Raw genomic sequence first — 21,611 nt, forward strand, 5'->3', positions numbered from 1 at the left:
GCAAACTGACATTTTTTGGGCGGTTAGGAGAAGAAGATGAAGGTGGAGGAAGCGCTTCGTCATACAGAGAGACTTGAAGATGGGATAGTTTCTTTTTGTATTCAAACAAGTTTACAAAACATTTTGTTAAAGCTGGTTCGTTGTGATGTAATTCGACAAATTCTTTTGTCTTTTTTCATGTCTTATAGAAAATGGTAAAAAATATTTGTTGAATTAATAGAGCTTGAAGGATTGCATTGTAAACTTGTTTCTGGGGATCTAGACGAAGTTCAGCTGTGGTACGAACTAAATGATTGAACAGATTAGAAACACTTTGTAAAACGTAGATTAAAAACATCTTCTGTTTCTTGTTTTTTCTTTTTCGTTTTTTTTTATTTTAGTTAGAAATGGATCAGAGAGATTTTTTGGTTATTTCTTGGAGGTAGTCTAAGATTTTTCATGTGTGTAATCATTTAGAAAGTATCTGAGTAGAAATTTACGTGTACAATTATTGTTAAAACGTTTTCTTTTTTTTTTTGTTTTTTTAAGAACGATTACGCACATTTAGATCTTATTAATTAAACGAGAGAATTTGAATGTCTTGAACAAACGTCACTTACCATGACAATGATGAAATCAAGCCAGCACCAAGCGTTCGTGAAGTACTTTTTGAAGCCGAGAGCCAACCATTTAATTAACATTTCGATGAAGAAAATCACAGTAAATATTCGATCCATGTAGTATAAGATATCTTGCAGAATGGGTCGTTGTTGAAGATGCACATCTTCCAAGGCCTAAATACCAGAGATAAAAAATAACACTTATTTCAGGAATTTGTATTTAAAGAATTACTGAGAAGAAATTGTTTATTGCCTAAGTTGAATGTAATAATCGAAAGATTTTGAAAACCTTTAGAATTTAATATGAGTTGCACAATTTTTATTCTTAAACATTTTGGTTACGAATAACCGATATAAATGATAAATTTTGTTTTTCTTTGATCACTGGTAACCATTATCGATGACGAAAATCTCTTTGGTTTCTAATTGTTTATATAAATATAAAATGTGAAGACTGGACACAAGAAAGGCTGTAAGCGCCAATAGCTGTGGCAGTGTGTTTTTGTTAATTAATAACACTTCAAAATATTAAAATAAAATTAGTGCGGTACATGTAAGAAATAAGTTTAGATAAATTTGAACGAAAAATGCGTTTTTCTTTCATTTTTACTTTTAGCAGTTGCAGCCCTCCGTTATATCTAGTCTTCATTTGTCAAGGAAAATGAAGTAAATGATAAAAGATCCAGTGTACACTTACGAGAGCCATACTACTCAAAAGGATCATCAAAATGACGGCAGTCTCAAAATACTTGTTCTCAATTAGTTGGAAGGTCTTCAGTCTCAAGTTCGCCCAACCCTGCCAGAATGGAGCGTCATCGTCGCCAGCCAAGAACGGGAACTTCTTGTAACAATTTTCGGGGCAACAGTCAGCTGGATAATCGGGCTCAATGGGATCTTCGTCTGCTTGGATAATCGCATCTCCTAGTTCACCCTCTCTTTCCTCTCCCTCTTCTCCAAGATCTTGGAAATATAGTTTCATTTTAGTGATAAAATAATTGAAGAACCTTTACACATAAAGCAGGTCTTCTACTGTACTCAATTTTAAGAAATTACGGTACCAAACATTAATGGAACGCTAAGATAATTGATTTAACTCTTAGGTGTCTGAAAAAGCACTAACTCACACGTTCGAACTTTTAAATTTTAAATTAATCTGTACACAAAAATTTTAAGTAAAAACGATTCGAATTTTTAATATTCTCATTCCCAAATGAAAGTCAATTGACTACTAATTAAATATTATACTGAGTGATCCATTTAAATCTATAACTGTTAATATTTCGGAAATTAAGTTAAATTGAAAAACCTGCTTTTGGGGGGTTAACTGTGATAGAGCGGGACACTAGTGTGGGCAGGTGTAAATTCGCTAAGTTAAGGTCACTTCAAGTTCAGTTGGATTTTTATAATGGCACGTAGTATATTTCTTTCTGTAAAATGATACGTGTCATTTAAAAAATTCCAACTGACCTTGAAGTGATCGTAATGCTTGCACTTATTAGCGAACTTACACCTGTACGTACATTTAATCCCCCAAAAGCAGGTTTACCAATTATCGATTAAAATGTGTTACTTTATACATATATTATCTACATTTTATATTTATATATTTAGCTAAACACAAGCACAGTTTGCATTTTATTCATAGTCAAAACAATGTCGACATTATAAACTTAAAATACCTTCTTCTTGTTCTAGGTCTTCTTTACTCGCATCTTTCTTTTCCTCGCCATCCAACGAGTCCATACTTCCCTTATGACTATCGTCCTTGAACGCTCTATTCTTATGGCTGCCATATGATTTATTACTACAATAAATATAAAATTCAAGAAAAACAAAAATATAATCCATCTGTCCTTTCATAGAGAGAATAATCTTTGCAGCTATTAAAATCTACAAAAAAAAAAAGAAAAGAAATTCACCTGATGGTGTCGTCCTCATTCTGATTGATGTAATCGTTGTCCAACCTGTAGTCACGGTGGTTTATCGAGTTTGCTATAACTTTGCTGTTTATGCACTGTTTACCCTTCTTCGATTTACTCTTTAGGTCTCCTTCGAAAAAAATCATTCTCATTTCATCATTAATAAACTATTTAACTGTAGTCTTTGGAAAAAAAATTGAGCAAACACAAAGGAAATGACGACGATCAGGGGAAATGTTCGTTCTCCTCGATACGCTTACCATGAATAGTGAATTCCATTCCGTCTCCGATAGCAACTTCGAGTTGATTTAGCTCCTTGGCACTCTTTTTATCTCTATACGCATCGAGCTCGCCATCTGCAAGATCTAGGTCCCCGTCACGATCAATTCCATCTGCACAGTCATACAAAATCTCTAACCCGCCCTTATCAGAATCATTTCGTCAAAAAATATGTCTGAATTGTATAACTGAACTAGTATTGTCTCATCGAGTAACCGGAAACACTAGGAAATCGTCGATCCTCCAGTTTGGTCCGAAGATATTTCAGAAGAAACAAAATAAACTTGTTTAATTTCATTTCTCACAGAATTGTCTTCTTTTTTTTTTTTTTTTTTTTTTTTTTTTTTTTTTTTTTTTTTTTGGTTCATGCAGTATGGATCTGATTCTAATTTGGTCGCGATGTTATTCTAAGTTACTATTGATCAACGATAAATACGTGTGACTAATTTTTTTTCTGTTTTCTTTTTACGCGATACATGATGGATTATGTTCTACGTATATTTAATCGTCATTACTTAATAATATAATACATCAGAATCGAAGAAGGTGTAGTCTTGTTTTCTTTTTCCATTGCAAAATATTCATAACAAGCAGAAGTTGTAAAAAAGGAGAAGAAAATATTATGCTCTTGCTTGAAAAAATAATAGAAACTTTACGAGCGATCTTAGTTGCATGAATTTTTGTAGAATTTTGGTTCGTTGTTTTCGTCGTTGATAATGTTATATACAGGGTGTTGTAAAATCGACGTGACACAAAATAGTGATTTGGCAATAGAAATTAAGCTATATAAAATCTGATTGTAATAATAAGGCAGTATTTTCTTAGTTTTCAAAATTATTTAAAGAATAATTTTGAAATTATTGTTTAATATTCTTAGTTATCAATGTATAAAACAAATTTCTTTCCATTATGCATTCCTTACGGACCATTGATTATCTGGTTGAAATTATTTCGAGACACCCAGTATATAGAATAGATATTACCATTCCAATTCTTTTGTGGATCTCAAATTATTTACTTCATACTTTCGATAAATTTCAATTTTTTCGTTTAGCAATTTTTGATGCTGATCAATCCAGATGTATCGCGCGATGCTCGACAATCTACACTCGATCTTAATCCATAATATCAAAGTTATCTTCGAATCACCGACATACGAAACGTTTACTGTCTCCAACGTGAAAATAATAGGCAAAGCAACGTATAACTGCCAGGCTAATCAGCGAAGCAAAAATTAATCTATCCCATCTGTGACGTATTTAACTTTCTTTCTATCGTTTTGTAAGAAACGTAGAAAAATAGCGAACCGATCAAAAACTCTGTATTGAGAAAAACTGAAAAAAGAAAAAGAAACACCAGTCAACGCTTTCTGCTGCTCGTGTGAAAAAAATATCACAACGGAAAATAGAATAAAAAGCACGAAATCTAGAAAGAAGAAGAAAAAGAAGAAACATTGTTCTCTATGGAACGTTGAAAAGAAAAATATGAAATCTTGCTAACTATTATCGCGCTGCTTTCTATTATAATTTTGTTCGAATATCGACAAATAAAGAAGAAGAAATAAAAATTATTCCTCGATTATAATCGAAGAAGATATGCAAAGAAATTTCTGTTCGTCGACTGGCAGCGAAACAAGAGAACTAAAAACAATTGTTGTTTCTGTTCGTCGAAAAAAGTGAAAAGCAGAACTGAAAAACAGTGCCACGAACTACACAGCGCACACAGCAAGCGATCTGATTGGATATAAACCTTCTTTCCAACTGTTGGACGGTCCCTCACCTGGCGCCTGATCGGATATCTGATTGGTGAGTTTGGCTCGCATCATTTTAGCAAGATAAAGGACATTTCGCTTGATCCACTTAACGAATCGTGCTATTCGATCGATCGCCTCCGCGATCTTGTTCGTATCGTTGTCCGCGGTCGGCGCCGATAGATTCGACGAGCCGAAGTTGCTCAGCAACAAGGCCAAGAAGAGATTCAGCACCTGTTCGTTGCACATCATACATTTTCATTTTGTCTTGCTTCACGTTCTGCTTTAATCTTTAAGAAGATTATTTTGAGTTCGATAGAGGAAGTGGGATACGATTCTTTTTAAATATGGATGTGTTGATGAATTTCACTTCGATCTTTAAGGGTTTGGTTCAAAGATTAATTTCACTTCAATGGAGAATGTGAGATACAAGTTTTTTGAACGTGGATGACAATTTTATATTTGATGAAGGAACTACGGTTTAATTTTAACAGCAGCTGAACGTGGGTTTAAAATAAAAAAGTGGATAAAAGTTTGATTTAGATGAAGGAATAGGACCTAATTTCTCTAAAAATGAACGTGTTTCAAAATATGTATTGAATTGGAAAAATTGAAGATCAAGTGAAAAGTTTTATCTTTAAAGATACGGAGGTAAAAGTTTCAAGAGAAACTTGTACATTTTTCTTTGCTACAATTCTAATGCAAGAAACGTTTTTGTAAATAAAAAAAAGTCACAACTGAATGTTTTCACAATTCTTCAATTATTTCTAATTGAACATGTAATCTTCGTAATATTAAATTTGAAGCTGAAAAACCTGACGCTCAAAGATCATCACTGAAAAACAAAATAAGCGTGACATTTAAAGTTCAGTAAGGTGAAGATACTTCAAGGAAACAATTGAACATATTCATATGTGAGAAATATTTTTTGTTTGGTATACTTACAACAAGATTACCGATGACAACAGTCGCCAGAAAGAATGGTATACAAGAAACGTCGCCCACGAGCATACAGTCCCACATAGACTCGATCCATTCACCACAGAGTACGCGAAAAACGATCATGAATGAATGCATAAAGTCGGTGAAATTCCATCTTGGTAAATCGCCGTCGGGGAACCGATCGACATTGTCGGTATAGTTCTTGCCAAACAGCTGCATACCCATCACGGCGAAAATGAAGATAATGATACACAACACGAATGTCAAATTACCCAGCGCGCCCACTGTTCTGCCCATGATGGAGATCAGCAGATTCAACGTAGGCCACGACTTCGCCAATTTGAACACTCTCAGCTGGGAACAGAAATATTAAATCTGTTATTATATTTTGTTGATAGTGATACTGCATATTTTTAATACAAAAATTTGACGTTATTTAAAATAATAACTAGTTATCGATCATTTTTTTATTCTAACGGGTGCGTTAATAGAATGTAACGATTTTCAAGGAACTATTGTGAGATGCTCAAGTTAAATTAAAATAAAGTACATTTATTTAAAAAAACAATTGTATAATGCAATTTATTCATTATTCCATTATTTTTTTTAAATCATTTTTTCCAAGCGCCTTCCTCGACAGCGTATACAGTAATGCCCGGTTAGTGAATGCAGGCCGGGGATCTAATCGCGTCTACTATCGAGGGAGATAGATGTTCCAGGAATTGCCCGGTCTTATCTCTCTTCAACTCGCTCGCTTCTGGGTGCGTCGGGAACGAGAATCAGCGAGTGAGATAGAATGGAATAAGAAATTGTGCTTACTTAAACGTTAGGACAGTTACTTGTATTATTACATGCTTCTATAGTGCCTTTCATTATTATTATACATAGACATTTAAGTACATGTGTATTATAACATCTATTTTATACTCCCTTTCTAGTCTTTCATTAATTATACAGGGAAAGTGGTTTGGTATCAAATGGGGCATACAATGTAATCTGATAGTCCGCTTGTCATCTTGAATTTTTATATCACGATGTGTAATATTTGACCTTGTAGTTCGAAAGAGTACTGAATGATGAGTAAAAAATTATAAGGTATATGGGGTGAGAAACTAACAATTGTCGAGATACATATTCTTCAGTGAAAGATGATGGAAAGTTTGTGCATGGAATTGACGATCAAATAATTGGACCGTACTCTATTGAGGGATCATTGACAGGACACAACTATTCCATCTTCTTGTCTGAAACACTACCATCCTTACTATCAGATTTACCGTTACAAACAATTTCAACAATGTGGTAATCGATGGATTGGACGTGGAGGACAAACTCCATGGCCAGCTCGGTCTCCGGATTAGACGCCACTTGATTATTTTCTTTGAGGACATTTGAAAAATGAGGTTCATTGCGAACCACCTACGACACCTGAACACACGAAGGATCGTATCATTAGAACACGTAATGGTATAACTCCTGAAACACTTGAACGTGTGTCACTCGCTCTCATTGATCGCCTACGCATTTGTATTCAATGCAGTGAACAGCATTTTAAGCATTGCTTACATTAAAGATTAATTAAGGAATATCTCGGTAATTGTTAGTTTTTGACCCCATATACCTTATAGTTCTTTACTCATCATTCAGTACTCTTTCGAACTACAAGGTCAAATATTCCACATCATGATACAAAAATTCAAGGTTACTTTCATATCTCGATAAAAAAGCGGACTATCAGAAAACTAAACAACTTTTGGTTGAAAATTTGTTTGATACAACAAATAGTTTACGAGTAAATTTAGGTGGCACAGTTAAAAACCTCACCCTGTATATTGGACTCTAACTGAAAATTATTTAAGTATAATCGTATTTGGTATCATCTTCATCGCATGTATATTAGTAATTCGATTAAAGCAATCTCATAATTACAAAGTGAAAAATATAAAACTGATGTTTCTTATTTCAGTGGGCCATTGTCACTTGTGTTATTGTCGACGAGGGGTGTAGATAACGCAGAACCTCGATGAACTCGGAGTTCCGAGCAACCAATTCCAGGAACTACAAAGAGGAGATGATTCCGCGTTCACTAACAATAAGTAAGTAGGCAAGACTAACCAGGCATTACTGTACATCCTTGCAAATCAGGCCACTAATGATTCATCAGTTATATTTCGTTTTAACTCTACGATAGTGCATGGTTTTTTTCACATAATGAGTGATATTGTGATTACGAAAATGTTCTAAAAAAATAATGAAATCATTAATAAATTGCATTATATTACTTTCCTAACATTTTTAAAATAAAAGTGTTTTATTTCAATTTACCCTGACTATCCGACGATAGCTCTTTGAAAATCGTTAGATTTTATTGTCGCATCTGTTATAATGTTTGAGAAAATTGTTAGTATCGATCATGCAGTTTCGTCGTTATTTAGAATAATAACAAGATATTTGTTTTTGTTACTTTTTTATTGTATATGATATTGGAATTCAGATATATTTTGCATAGCTTACCAATCTGAACGATCGCAATACAGAAAGACCTTGCACACCCTCTAAGCCTAATTCCAGCAGTGAAAGAGCGACGATAATGAAGTCGAAAATATTCCATCCCTCTTGAAAGTAATATTTGGGACTCATTGCTATCAGTTTTAGCGTTGCCTCGATACCGAATGTCGCCGTGAAGAACTACAATTCACACGAACATATTTGTATTATAATCAAAAGGAAAAAAGAAAACGAAAATTGTATAAAATAATCTGTTTACGAATTATTATTTATTTTAGAAATGAATAGTAACAAATATTAACTCTGAATTACTATGGTGGACATATAAAAATGTAGGGTTATATGAAAAAAACATATCCTTCAGGGGGTCACTCTGAGGCGTCTAAAAATAGGTAAAGTTTGGGTCCCTTTTCTCACAGGGAACTACTAAATGAAAAGTTTTAATTTTTTCAGAGGAAATAAATGTAACTTTCAATTTCTTTCTCCAATTTTTAAAAAGTAAGAATGTTACAAAATGGAGGAGTTATTCAACATCGATTCACCATCGCCGACAAGGATTGGAACTTCTGAAATAAAAAATTGTTGATTTATAGATAAAAATGTATTATCCACAATGCAGCGTATGATTTTTTACAAATTTTAATTATTATAGAAATGTTGGCAGTTTGAAGAGGAAAAACCTTTTCTTACCAAACAAAATGAAATTTAAACGTTTCTAAAAATTTTAATAAATAAGATATCGAAATGAAGAAAAATATGTTACTTCGGCCATTCCAATTTTTGCTGGCGATGGGGGCCAGCAATCGATGTTCTATCAGAAGAGGTTTCACAATAACTCCTCCATTTTGTAACATTTTTACTTTTTAAAAGCTGGAGGAGAAGGCTGAAAGTTACATTTATATCCTCTGAAAAAATTGGAATGTTTCATTTAGTAGTTACCTATGAAAACAAAACTTTTCCTTTTTTTAGATGCTACAGAATGGTGCACCCCCTTAAGAATGAAAATTTCTACGATTTGGTCACGAAAAGGTTAATTAATTCAAATATTTGTTCCACTTACGTAGTTTCCCGTCTTGAGCACCCTTTCCATGTCCTTGTCCATGTCGTGATGGTCGAGCGCCATGAATAGTGTGTTGACGACGATACAAAGGGTGATGAACAACTCTACGAATGGATCGAACACCAAAAGAGACACATATCTTTGAAAGTCAAGCCATAACCCGCAACAGTCCCACACGCAGAAGATATCGATGCAACGTAACAGCGCGGCCAACAGTTTATCCTTGAACGTCGGACCTTCTTCATCGTCGTCTGTCGGAAAGTAATAGGTCGAAACTGTAACGCGTGTTAGTAATTTTGTCTGGCACCACTCTTTTTGGGGAAAGAGGTTTTCTCGTTCTTTCTCAAGCTTGCTCTGTATTACTGTACATTTTTTTTTTCTTTAATTTCAAGTCATCAGACCACAGATTATCAGATACGAACAAGCAGGTGTCTATGTGTATACGTGTGTGTGTGTACCATGGCAAAATAAAAGTGAAAAGTAAAGAAGAATTTTCCAGGAATTGTACAGTTCTACCGAAGCAAAAGAAAAGCAAACTGTGAAAAAGAAAAGTGGAGAGCATTCAATGCGTTTTACAGTGCAACGCGAGCAGCAAGAATACGCGCAGCCAAGAAGCTGGTGCAGGGAGTGTGAAAAGGAAAAATTGAAGCAGCAATTAGGATCGAACTACAATGCAGTATGAGTCGGTTGTGGAGAAAAAGATGGAAGAACGATTTTATAACAGTTCGGGAAGGTTAAATGAATATTGCTGACTTTTGAAGTACAATTAACCCTCAATCGTTGAAACACGGCACAAGTATATCAGTCTCATGATAATATTAGTAAGAAACTCACCCAATCAATCGAGGGTGAAAACTCCAAAAAAAAAAAGTGTACTATCGCTTACCGAACAGGATGAATATAATTTTGATAAAAAGAACACGTGAATTTCTATTAAAATTTAATCTCATGATAATTTTAATAAGAACCTCGTCCAATCAATTGAGGGTGAAAACTCCAAGAAAAGTGAACGAACAATAAAAGGATAATAAAACTCAATTAAAAAATGATCACTGATAACGGGAAGAAAAAAACAATAACGAGAAAGGAACATGATAAAACAATCTGATCTGGTCCTTCGAGATGTTACTAGACTGGCAGCAACCTAAGGTCGAAGTGCGACAGTGTTGCTCGGTGTTCTCGCTAGGAACGTCACTTGAGAAGCTCTAATTCGCAATTTCTAGAGCATCGAGAGTCAATGGAACGACGTGTAATGGTAAATCGTCGCTTGAAGAAGCTTTTCGATTCTACTTTATCAGTGTGCAACGCAGGCAAACGCGGCGGTGCCCTCGAAGCGTGTGCCGTCGCGAAAATTCTATAGTAAAACTAAACTGATTCGCTGCAGTGTACGTGACCAGGCGTGGAGGAAGCCAGAAATCCAGGCACGAAGCGACCCAGGATCGTGCAGCTGCAGCGAGGACGTTTAATCTGTGTCGTATACATCAGGAAACAAACGCTGTTTCCCCAAAAAAACTACTACAAACTGTTTTCTTTTTCTCATTATCTTTTTTTTTTTTTCATTATCCATCCAAGAACTCGAGGGCTTACGCACTGCAATTATTCGATGAGTTTACTTAATTAAATCTTGAAAATAATGAATATCGTGTACGCCGAGAGAAATTTGAATTTTTATATTTTCTCACTATGATCGTTATAGATTTGTCTATTTTAATTTTTGTTTTTCTTTCGATCGGTTTCTTTTCGTGGTAATAATAAACATGGAACTCATTGTGATCGTATTACTGTAACCAATAACAAATAAAATAGAAAAATAATTGGTCGTCGTTTCGATACGAATTTAGGCGTTGTTGAAATTAAGAATACGAAGTTGAAATTAAGTAATAGAAAAAAACAGAGAGAGAGAGAGAGAGAGAGAGAGAGAGAAATTATATTGTATATACGTATATAGTATATAGATAGGATTCGATCTACTATGTACAAGGCGCTCAGACAAAAATCTTCAGCACTGAATATCAACGGAGATAAAAACTGTACAAGAGTCTTAACAACGGTGTACATCAAAATGACAGGATGCTCATCACATAAGAGATACACATCTGTGATAAAGGGTGATAGAAAACTGTAAGAAAAGAGTAACGTGAGCGGAGGAGGTGAACTCTCGACATTACCTCCTTGCTCTGGGGTTCTGCTTTGACGACCCGCAGCCTGTTCTATGATGTCGTTCAGTACCATCACGTCTGCAAGAAGAATATGCAAATTGTTTATTTGAGAAAAAATGTTTTATGAACTTCAACCTTTTAAAACCTGAGCAATGTTTCTTTAACTATCATTTGGGAGTCAATATCTTAAAAAGAAAAAGTGTGTTTAGTTATTTTAAATGTTTATATACAAGTTAATGAAAAATTTGAAAGGTCAAAAGTGTGAGTGAGCGTCGGTGCTCATTTAGGCACCGAAGGATTACAGATTTATTTTTGAAATTACCTTTCATATCAACCACGGCATGTTGTTGAGAAGGCTCTATAAACGGATTGTCTTGTTGCTTTGCCTTGCCCATGGGATCCTCCAGATCACCCTCCTACAGGCAAAATGAAATATATTCGACGTTGTTAAATTTCTATGAGCTCGCTGATAATAAATATGTCAAATTAAAGAGAGGAAGTGGAAAGTGAAAAAAGTAATTCATAATGTATTATAATTCTGAGTGGGAGAAATGACCTCGAGCAGTCAACAGATTCTGTACATATTATAGCAAGGAACACTTCTGAATTTTCTATCGTTATTTACTTGTATTCTTCAGTCGCTGCTTATTCAATTTTTCAAATTCTTTTATAATTTTTACGCAATTTTTTCTAACTTATTTCCAAGGTTGAAACCTCTTTTATTTACTTAAAATCTTATCTGTATTCTTTTTAACAGAAAAATTGGTGAACTGTTAAATTCTTCAGAAATACCACTTCTCACTGTGGCATCCGAAAATAAAATCAATGCTATGTATTCCAGAAAGACTAGTTCTGTGAAATAAAATAAATTACAATTATCCATCACTTTTCTTCTGCATTTATAAGCACTCAAGTGATAACCAAATCAATCTGTTCCTCTTACAATACCCTCCTACACAACTTAATTTCTCACAATTTTAGAACCACGTTCTAAAAACACCAAAGTCAACTCTTCAGTTTAATAAATCCTCAGTTTTATAAATCAAAACTAAAGTTAGAAAGAAAATGAATTTTTATCACTAATAGAATTATTTTCCTATGTGTTTAAAGGTCAGCTATTCGTTGTTCTTCGTTATTTTCGTTTAATACTCCTCAATCTTATAAATCAACATTGAACTTAGGGCCAAAACTAATCTTTCTCACTAATCTATACCACAAATCCAACTCTCATCCTCATGAATCAAAGAGTTAAATCAAAGTTACCTTCACTCTTCATCTCCATTTGAAATCAACATTATCCATACCCTCTCCATCAATCATCTCTGTTTTAAAAAAAGACCCCTGTGTATACTCACGTAATGGTACTTCTGATTATTGTCCGTGAAGTGTCCGTTCACAGACGGAGGCCTGACGGATCTGATTCTCAGCTGACTCTCCTTGGTCATTGGTTTCCCTGCGTTCGCGATACCACCAATTAGATCACCATGAGACGTGTACGAGTGTCGCGATGCGTGAGACGTGTACGACGAGTGCCTGGAGCCAAGATTTGCGTAGTACACCGGCACAACGATTGTGCCATTCTCCTCAGACATCGGCGTGACAGCGTTCGAGTCGTCCGCGTATGGCAGATGTTCCTGGGCGTCGAGGAACGTCGAGAGCACCAGTGGTTTTCGGTCACCGCCTGGTGGACCCACGAATCGTCCTCTTCCGTTTCTGATCGTGAACTGATGGCTACCGCGGCTGCTCCGGCGAAGATTGAATGGTGAGCCAGGCAGGCTAAGGCTTGCCTGAAATTACAACAAAGCGGACCACCGCTTTTCTCTCTCACCGTTCTCGAGCCTCTCTCGGAAAGCTTGGACGTTAGGGGGACGTTTTTGGGGGGACGTTAGGGTTCCTCCTTCTTTCTCACGGTCTCCCAGAATCGTTTCGAGAATCTATCGAGCGGAAATGTCGATGAGATCGAACGTTTTCGCAACCTGATTTTCTTGCGACTATCCTAGCGCGAAGGTGTTGAACTTCGAATCAATGATGCCTTACCGCGTGAGTCACTAAAGATAGTAATGTGTGATATTCCTGGCTAAAGGTACTAGGTTTCGTTGTGATTCTGAAGGTCTAAAAGTCGAAGTAAGGCGTGAGTTGATGTCGTACTAGTTGTTGTGTGCGACACTGTGATTGATTTTAGACTTGTGTCTTTAGGTTCAGGTGAATTTTAAGGGAGATTGGTAATGAAGGATGTTGGATACTCTGGAGGATCTGTGTGGCTCGTTCTGTGTACGATATATTGGTTCTTTGGTACCAATTACATCTTTTAAGTGAAGTCATCCGTTGGGAGATTTTATCTATTTCTATTCGAGTTTGTAATCATTGAACATTGAAGTAACACCCAAACATGAATATTTGTTTCTTTAATTGGACAGAGAAAGGTATTCTTTAAAATATTGTTCAAATGATACAGATGTAATAGAAGATTAACACTTTCACTATCCAAGGAATACGAGTAAAAAGTTGGCTTAACTTAGTCTTTCAAAAAAATTACAAATTATCTCGCCTCTTTTTAAGATACACTCTTTACATTTAAATAACACTGTTACTCTATAAAGCCATGTGACTTGGAAGTTACATATCCATTTATCTATATCTTACAAGCCAATTACCTTGTACTAATTATTAATTCTTGCTTTTTCCAGGAAAATGTAAAATTTCAATCAGATTGTAGAGGATTGCTTGAATTATTTTCATAATAATTCAAACATAGACCTCGTTCTGTACGAAAAAAAAAACATGTGTATACGTAGACAAGTTCAAACTGTCGTAACAATAAGCCATATGTGATCCAGCGGAGAGTGAACGTGTTAAAGTACCAAGAATTCATCATAGCTTCTCTAATCCAACATTCTAATACAATTTAATAGCGAATCTGAAAAAATTCCTTCAGAACAATTCTTAATGATAACGATAAAATATGACTAGCTATTATAACATTCCTTCTTCAGGATGATTTCCAACGAGCGAATGCAAACAACTGGAAACATATTTCTACACAGAGCGTTTCACCCGATATCTCCATCGAATCTTCAAGCATCCCTCAGTTACGAATGATTCTCTGATGGCGATTAGAATATTTTACACCGATTCCCGACGCAATGAAACGCCCTCGACGATCGATGGTTATATCGAGACATGACGATGGATTTTGGATCATGGATCCTGTACAGCTATTTAGTACGTACGGTCGGCGGCGACAGACACGTCGTGACACACATACCTTCCGCAGGTTTTCCTGGTAGGCATAAGTAAACTGGCCATTAGCGGCGCGAGAGACCTTAAGAAAAAAACAAGAAAAGATATCTCCTACCAAACGGCTCGTAACGTTGTCTAATGTGTACACCAAGGAGGCACTCGATACGGATACATAAATATAATTCACCAAATTCGACGAACTTAAATTACTCGTGAAGTGTTTGTTAGGTATATGAAAATTGTTTCGGACAAAAATCGTAATAATAATCAGTTTTTTGCTACTCCTTACATTCTTATCGAAACCTCCTTAACACTAAAACTACCGACCGGGTCAAGATGACCCATTATCATCTTTCGAAAAAACGTGAATGTTCTATACTGGTAAGTATTATCGCTTGTAACTTTGCGAATTTATATTCTACATGTATGCTTCCATTTGTATCGGTACGAATCGAATTTTCCAATCACGGTTTACTTACATAAAAATTCACTTTTGTAAAGTCGCTAATGGGTCATTTTGACCCGGTCGGTAGTTTTAGTGTTAAGGTCTCCTTAAGTTTTTTAATTTCATCTTGCAATTTCGAAGAGTATTGAACGCTGAGCAAATGAGTTCAAAAAGCATTAATTACTGAGATATTCTATAAATAATTTTTAACGTATACAAAAGATTCAATGAAATCATATTACAACATATCCGGTGTACCATAGTAGTTATTTACTCCGTTACAGAGTAGAATATTACACATTCCAATGAAAAACTCAAGGTGATTTTCATATCTTGATAAGAAAGCAAAGTAGCAAAATATTTATTACTGTACCGTACGTTTTCTTTGATACCATACGAATTTTCTTGCGGCAAACTTGTTAGCGGCAGCGTATTTTTAAGAGTCGTCGAAGCTAATTAGCCCAATTTTGTATGATTTATAGTAGATGTTTAGACTATGTGAGGCCAGAGGGAGTGTTTATGAAAGGAGACAGTCCAGACTCGGTTGATTATTTGGAAGAAGGCATGAGAAAGTTTGGGGATGGCAAGCAGCCTGACGTTGCATTGTCTTAAGAATGAGAATATTGTTCCTAGAAGATCTGGCCACGGAGCGGGGAAGACCGAGGGTGCCTTCTGGTAAGAGAACGGTGAGAAGCAGCACGGCACTTACCCCAGAACTTCGGAACAGGGTGAACGAAATAGTAAATTGGCAATCTGTATTATTACTTAAACAATTCGTTAAATATTGCCAACAAACAAATACTTTACGAGTTAGGTGAATCAGTCTGTATAATAGCAATGAAAGCTAAGGGAGACACGAAGATCCGTAACACGTTATAGCATCTTCCGTAGATTTTTGCAAGTAGAATCGCTGGAAATTTCTAGGTGCAAAGTGTGTTTCTTTGGAATGTGAATCTGATACTTTGTCACACTGTGGAAGCTTGGAAAAATATTGGAAGTAATTGCGTGTAATATTAGTGGTAGTTTATAGTAGCAGTATCAATATAGGGAACTACTGATCTAACACTATACCATACCAATAGTAGTACTCAACAAACATAAATCACAGATTCACCTTCCACAGGTATATTCTTACACTTGGAAATCTCCAACAATTCTTATGCATATACATATGTTAACAAAATGTGAAATAAAATAGAAATCTGATAAAGTGGAGATCGAATATATTAGAAAATGAAGAATAAAATGAAAATCTAATGTCTTAAAAGAAAAAAGTAATCTTATTTATCCGTCCACTACCTGAATACTCTTTCAACGCATACAATATAGCAATCTTGAATACAACAATGTTTGCAAACTCTCTTCGATTACATTAAACATTAATTTCTTTTTCTCTGAGTATGTGATTATTTGCATATTATTGTCATTTCTCTTTTACCTTCGCAAAACCGAAAATTCGTATCTCCTTTCTCTACTACACACATGCGTTACCATGCAAGACGGCACAGAATGATATGCCCGCGACTTCTTACATCGGCAACGATACATCGAACCTACTCTTTACACAAGTCCGTGTGTGAACCAGGATCGATGATGGGAAAAACCAAAAGCTCATCAAACGCCATTCTCGAAACCAAGACAGAATCGATGAAGAAAATTCAACGCAACGTAAGCAAGGAGTATCAATTAAGCGTCCTAACGAAGTTACCAAATTAGTTATCATTACGAACAATTCGATTTACAATACGTACGACAAGCATGCTACAGAGCGATAGACTTTTAATGGAAGGGGCTCGACTCGTCGCTTTTAAAACGCTAACTTAAGCCTAAGTATAATGTCTTCTGATCAGAATTCATCAACCTTCCCCTCCTTTACTCCCTAACACACCTTAATAAATCCTTCATCCTGCTCACTTTGCCACTGTCGGTTGACGAATGCTCAACAAGACGAATCTACACGATCCCTGTCCTTGGAACTCTTGCAGTTGTCCAAACTCACCAAACAGAGCCGTCCATTTAATCTTATCAGTGCAATACAGTAATGTTCCAATCGAAAGGTTCGTATTATCAAGATAAATATGATCGATTATTATTCCTTGAGTTTTCAGGAGACACGTGATCACGCGGATTTAATTTTGTTCTAATATTAAATGTAATAGTATCATCCAATGTCAAAGATTTCAATTTCTCTAATTTTCATCCTACCTTTATGAAAGTAGAATCAACGAGTTAGTGAGATTCTCCCGATGAAAACGAGTCTAAACACGATATAAATCAGACTAGCTTTAGCAGTAATCAATTTAAATATATCGGGTGGTGAAATGTGACGTGCGTCAATTTTTAAGGGTACTTTTAAAACTGATTATTATTATTAAGACTAGTCCGATTTATGTTGTGTTTGGGCTCATTTTCATCGGGAGAACTTCACGTATCCATTGATGCTATTTTCATAAAAGTAAGATAAAAACTACAAAAACTGAAATTTTTGATACAGTGAAACCTCGATAACTCGAAAATCTCTATAAGACGAAAATTTTGTTAATTCCCTTTCGCTCCGCTGTAAAACCCTCTACAACTCAAAATGAAACTTCCGTTAACTCGAATTATTTGTCTCATGTTTAATATGTATTTTGCGTTCACAACTCGAATTCAGAAGAACCCCGACCTCTACAAGTCGAAGTTAATTTCTACATATCAGTCAATCGATCCAACAGGATCAACGGTTCAACGATCGTCAATTCTTTATTTCTTTTGATCACAAAAGCAGTTTTCTGTGAAAGATTGAAGGAATCAGTTAAAGCACAGTTCTATCGTTTCTCATTCTTTCCTCCGGATTATATGTGTGACAAAATGAATTCTAAACGTAAGCGGAAAACATTAACATTGGTTGATAAAATGAATATAATTGAAACAGTAAAAACTGGATCAAGAAGGAGAAAAGATACTGTTAATGACCTCTCTTACTCGAAACCTCTATAACTGGAAGATTTTTTCCCTTTCCTTGAGATTCGAGTTATCGAGGTTCCACTGTATTTGGATGATTCAATGCAACGCATGTGTCATCCCTTCCACGAGTTACATTTTAGTTACTCTCGCTATATCTATTCACTTTCCTTGTCGATGTGTGTAGGTTTGCTGAGTTCAAGGCACTGAGTGGTGGGTAGCGGAATTTCCCTATGCTATGTTGTAAACTCATAAAGTTTTTGTACTTGAAAGTACTTTGTTAATTATCTGACTCGTGGCTCGGATTAAACCAAATAATAATTACGATTTAAAGGATGGCTTTCACGAATTTACAAGTGCAATAGAAACTTCTTCAAATTTCTATCCTCCTTAGAAAGATTACAAAGATTTTTTTTCCACGGAAATATGCACTGTTAGCTTTCTTGTGCTATGATATTATACATACATATCGACCCTCTGAATAGTCTCGATAAATGCTTATAGCCTCTACAATGGCTCTAATACGCATCTCCAGATTCTCAGGTCTAATAGAAATGGTAGGTCCATTATGGCCTCCCATGGACAGCCCCGTACATGGCAGAAAGTGGCAAAAAGCTCTGTTCCATACAAAAATGGAAAGATCGAAAATGTTCGATCAAGTATTAGACCGACGAGTCGAGTCGAGATTGAACAGCCTCGCATGAATCGTTCTCGTAGAAGCGAGGTCAAGAGGGACAAGTTCGATAACAGGAGGTAAAAGAGAGTACATTACGTCAAAGGAGGACAAATCGATGGTATAAAAGAGAGAGAAAGAGAGAGAGAGAGAGAGAGAGATCGGCCAGTCAGACACTTACGGCGCTGACTTTTCGCACTTTTGTGGTGGTCGTGTGATTGTTGATCTGTTTCACCCTGTGCTCGCTGACCGACTCGATCGAACGTATGCTCATCCGCTCCTTGTTGTTATCGTCGTTCCCTTTCTCCTGGCCAACGAACAATTCGTAGCTGTGACACGAGAAATCTGACGGTGATTTGACGATATGATCAGCCGCAACCGCAGCCGCCGCAGCTGCAGCCTCACGAGCCGCTGCCTGCGCCGCCAACTTGTTCTCCTTTGCCAGAGCTGCTTCTTCGGCTTCCTGTTGGCAAAAGTAATCGTTGTATACAAGGTGAACCGCGTAACGTGATCAGTTTAAATTATTCTCTTGTTTTGTATTGACCAATCGAAATTTGTGCCACATAGTATGGTTTAAAGAGGACCTTAAAATGATTTTTATCAGTTTTCTTTTTTAATCTGGTAATACAGAATGGCGAGTTAACTCGTTAGCCAATACGTAGAACACAGTAGTTCATTTGTAGAGGGATTATTATTTCTAATTTTACTATTATGCCAGTATTAAACGTAAAATACATCATATTCCTATTTGCAAGAACGAAAATGAAGTAATTGGTTATAATTTTTACTTAGACCTGCAGAAAATATATTATACATTTAGAATATATTTCATCCCCTTGACACTTTATGATAAATTTAAGGTTAGTGCATTATTACATAAATAAGCATTGTGTGATAATTAACGAAGCCGCCAGTTAATTTTAAAATATTAAAATACTCGTGCTAGGGTAGTTCAATTTAATTATCCACAAAAATACGTACTCTTATGGCTTCTTCCTCGGCAGCTTCCTCCTCTTCAGCCTTCTTCTGCAACTCATCGTAAGACATCGCGACAATGGCGAGAATCAAGTTGACGAGATAAAAGGAACCGAGAAAAATGATCACGATGAAGAACAACATATGCCATGGTCCAGCCGATCGTAGCACCAGCTGATACAGATTCTCCCAGTAATCTTGAGTCATCAGACGAAAAGCAGAAAGTAAGGCCCAGCCGAAGGTGTCGAAACTCGTGTAACCATAATTCGGATTTTCACCGTAACCTTGTAAACACGTATAGCCAGGAAGGCACTGCCTATATTCAATAAATCATCCTCGTTAAATCCATAGAATGAATAATACGTAATATACAGGGTGTTTCAAAAAAATATTAACAATTTTGTATATTTTCTTTTCTTTTCTTTGCAATTGATTGAAGTGGCAACGATATTATCTCGTGCCATGTGATCTCTTGCTGCGAGGAATGGTTAAAGAACGTGCTATAAATCTCCAACAGAATATTCCAAATATGATTGCAACAACACCGGAAGAAAAATGCTGGATGACCATCAAAAAGACCACCTGGGGAAGATTCCAAGGACTCTTTGAAGACGAAATACATTTGTTAATGCGACCTATTGTGTTATCAGTCCTGTTTGTCTAAAAAAAAGTTTCTTCCATATAAGCGTTAACATTTTTTTCACTCACCCCATATAAAATTTTGCAAGTGAAAGAAAAAGATATCCAAATTACCCTGCTCCAGATGAATTTCCACACAAGGGCATGTTTTTCGCCTCGTCCACGTACCAATTAGCTGAGTAAAATAATCAGTGGAATTATTTGGAAATGATAAAATTTCAAATTTCTCGATTTGAAGGAAGAGATTCGAAATCCTGAAAAACTCTCTTTTCACGAGTTACGTACTTTCATTACTAACGAATCGCTCCCAGTTTTCATGGGTGAGATTGCCCCAGGAGCCGTCCTCGGGAAAGTTCTTTATACACTTTTGCGTGAGCACCCCCATGTAAATCTGGAGGCCCATCAGCGCAAAGACGGAAAGAGAGAACATCGTCAGGATTATCACATCGCGCAGGTTCTTCACGGATTCTATCACAGCGCCGACAATGGTTTTCAGACCTGGTGAACGAAACAAAAACGGAACCAGTGGATATGTCAGTAAATGGCCATCACTTCGGCGACGAAGACGTTCAGTGGCGGGCGTGGACGAATTTTTTTTTCTTTTTTTTTTTTTTTATATATGTATAATATATAACAAACAAGACACCGCTTTTCACGTTGCAGCGTGTGGAAAGAGATAGATAGATAGATGATGGACTGACTGAGAAAACGGATGGAAGGAACATGGAAGTTTATACATATATACAGACATGTATATTTATCATTGAACAGGGAAACATCAATGGAGAAGATAAGGAATACAAGGATGTAAATAGATATGGCTAGCAGAAGATCATGACAGACAGCTTTGTTTTCTATGATCAAATATTCCCGATAATTTGATCAGACTTTCAATATTCAACGAATGAATCTCTGATCGATGATCGAGTGATAGATGGAAGGCTGGCGAGCAAAAAAATGGCGCATAAAGAAGGGAAGAACAAGGGTTAACGTTTTAAAAGAGTAAGATAGAAAGAGAGACAGAGAGAGAGAGAGAGAGAGAGAGAGAGAGAGTGAAAAAATAATGGTCCTTTTTTTTTAAAACATAGATAGAAAAAGAGAGATAGAGACAGAACAGGCGTTGTCGGTGATGATGCGAGAGAGAGAGATGTGTGTGTACAGCGAGCCGCGACAAAAGTGTGTCTATATGACGTCTCTAGGAAATATATATATATATATATATCTGCGACTACACCCAATTGATCTATTTCACTAAGCATACCTGGTACAATAGCGACAGTCTTCAAGGCTCGGAGGACTCGAAATGTCCTGAGAGCGGCAAGGTTGCCTAGATCTATGCCCATCGTCACATAACTGCAATACACCCGAACATCACACACATTACAGTGATACAAACAAAAAAACAAAACGGTTTAGAAAAAACAGAGATAGAGAGAGAGAGAGAGGTAGAGAGAGAGGGAGAGAGAGAGAGAGAGAGAGA

General features: G+C 36.1%; 1 protein-coding gene across 3 annotated transcripts in view; it reads right to left on the reverse strand.

The window, feature by feature from the left end:
• LOC108578521 (sodium channel protein para) overlaps positions 1-21,611 on the reverse strand; it is a 54,093-nt gene that overhangs the window by 14,301 nt on the left and 18,181 nt on the right. The window contains exons 5-21 of one of the 3 annotated variants that reach the window (XM_017941873.1): positions 21,393-21,484; positions 20,417-20,629; positions 20,246-20,306; positions 19,499-19,808; positions 18,699-18,980; positions 12,572-13,003; positions 11,539-11,632; positions 11,226-11,294; positions 9,058-9,308; positions 8,004-8,177; positions 5,493-5,843; positions 4,577-4,781; positions 2,779-2,910; positions 2,519-2,648; positions 2,279-2,403; positions 1,297-1,559; positions 600-773 (exon numbers count right to left, since the gene is read on the reverse strand). In XM_017941873.1, coding sequence (XP_017797362.1) covers positions 600-773; positions 1,297-1,559; positions 2,279-2,403; positions 2,519-2,648; positions 2,779-2,910; positions 4,577-4,781; positions 5,493-5,843; positions 8,004-8,177; positions 9,058-9,308; positions 11,226-11,294; positions 11,539-11,632; positions 12,572-13,003; positions 18,699-18,980; positions 19,499-19,808; positions 20,246-20,306; positions 20,417-20,629; positions 21,393-21,484 — 3,358 coding nt within the window. Of the gene's footprint in view, positions 1-599; positions 774-1,296; positions 1,560-2,278; positions 2,404-2,518; positions 2,649-2,778; positions 2,911-4,546; positions 4,782-5,492; positions 5,844-8,003; positions 8,178-9,057; positions 9,333-11,225; positions 11,295-11,538; positions 11,633-12,565; positions 13,004-18,698; positions 18,981-19,498; positions 19,809-20,245; positions 20,307-20,416; positions 20,630-21,392; positions 21,485-21,611 lie in introns of all 3 variants that reach the window. The other 2 variants (XM_017941875.1, XM_017941874.1) reach the window with 2 other exon arrangements.

This window comes from Habropoda laboriosa, unplaced genomic scaffold (assembly GCF_001263275.1).
Source record: "Habropoda laboriosa isolate 0110345459 unplaced genomic scaffold, ASM126327v1 scaffold38, whole genome shotgun sequence".
Taxonomy (NCBI): domain Eukaryota; kingdom Metazoa; phylum Arthropoda; class Insecta; order Hymenoptera; family Apidae; genus Habropoda; species Habropoda laboriosa.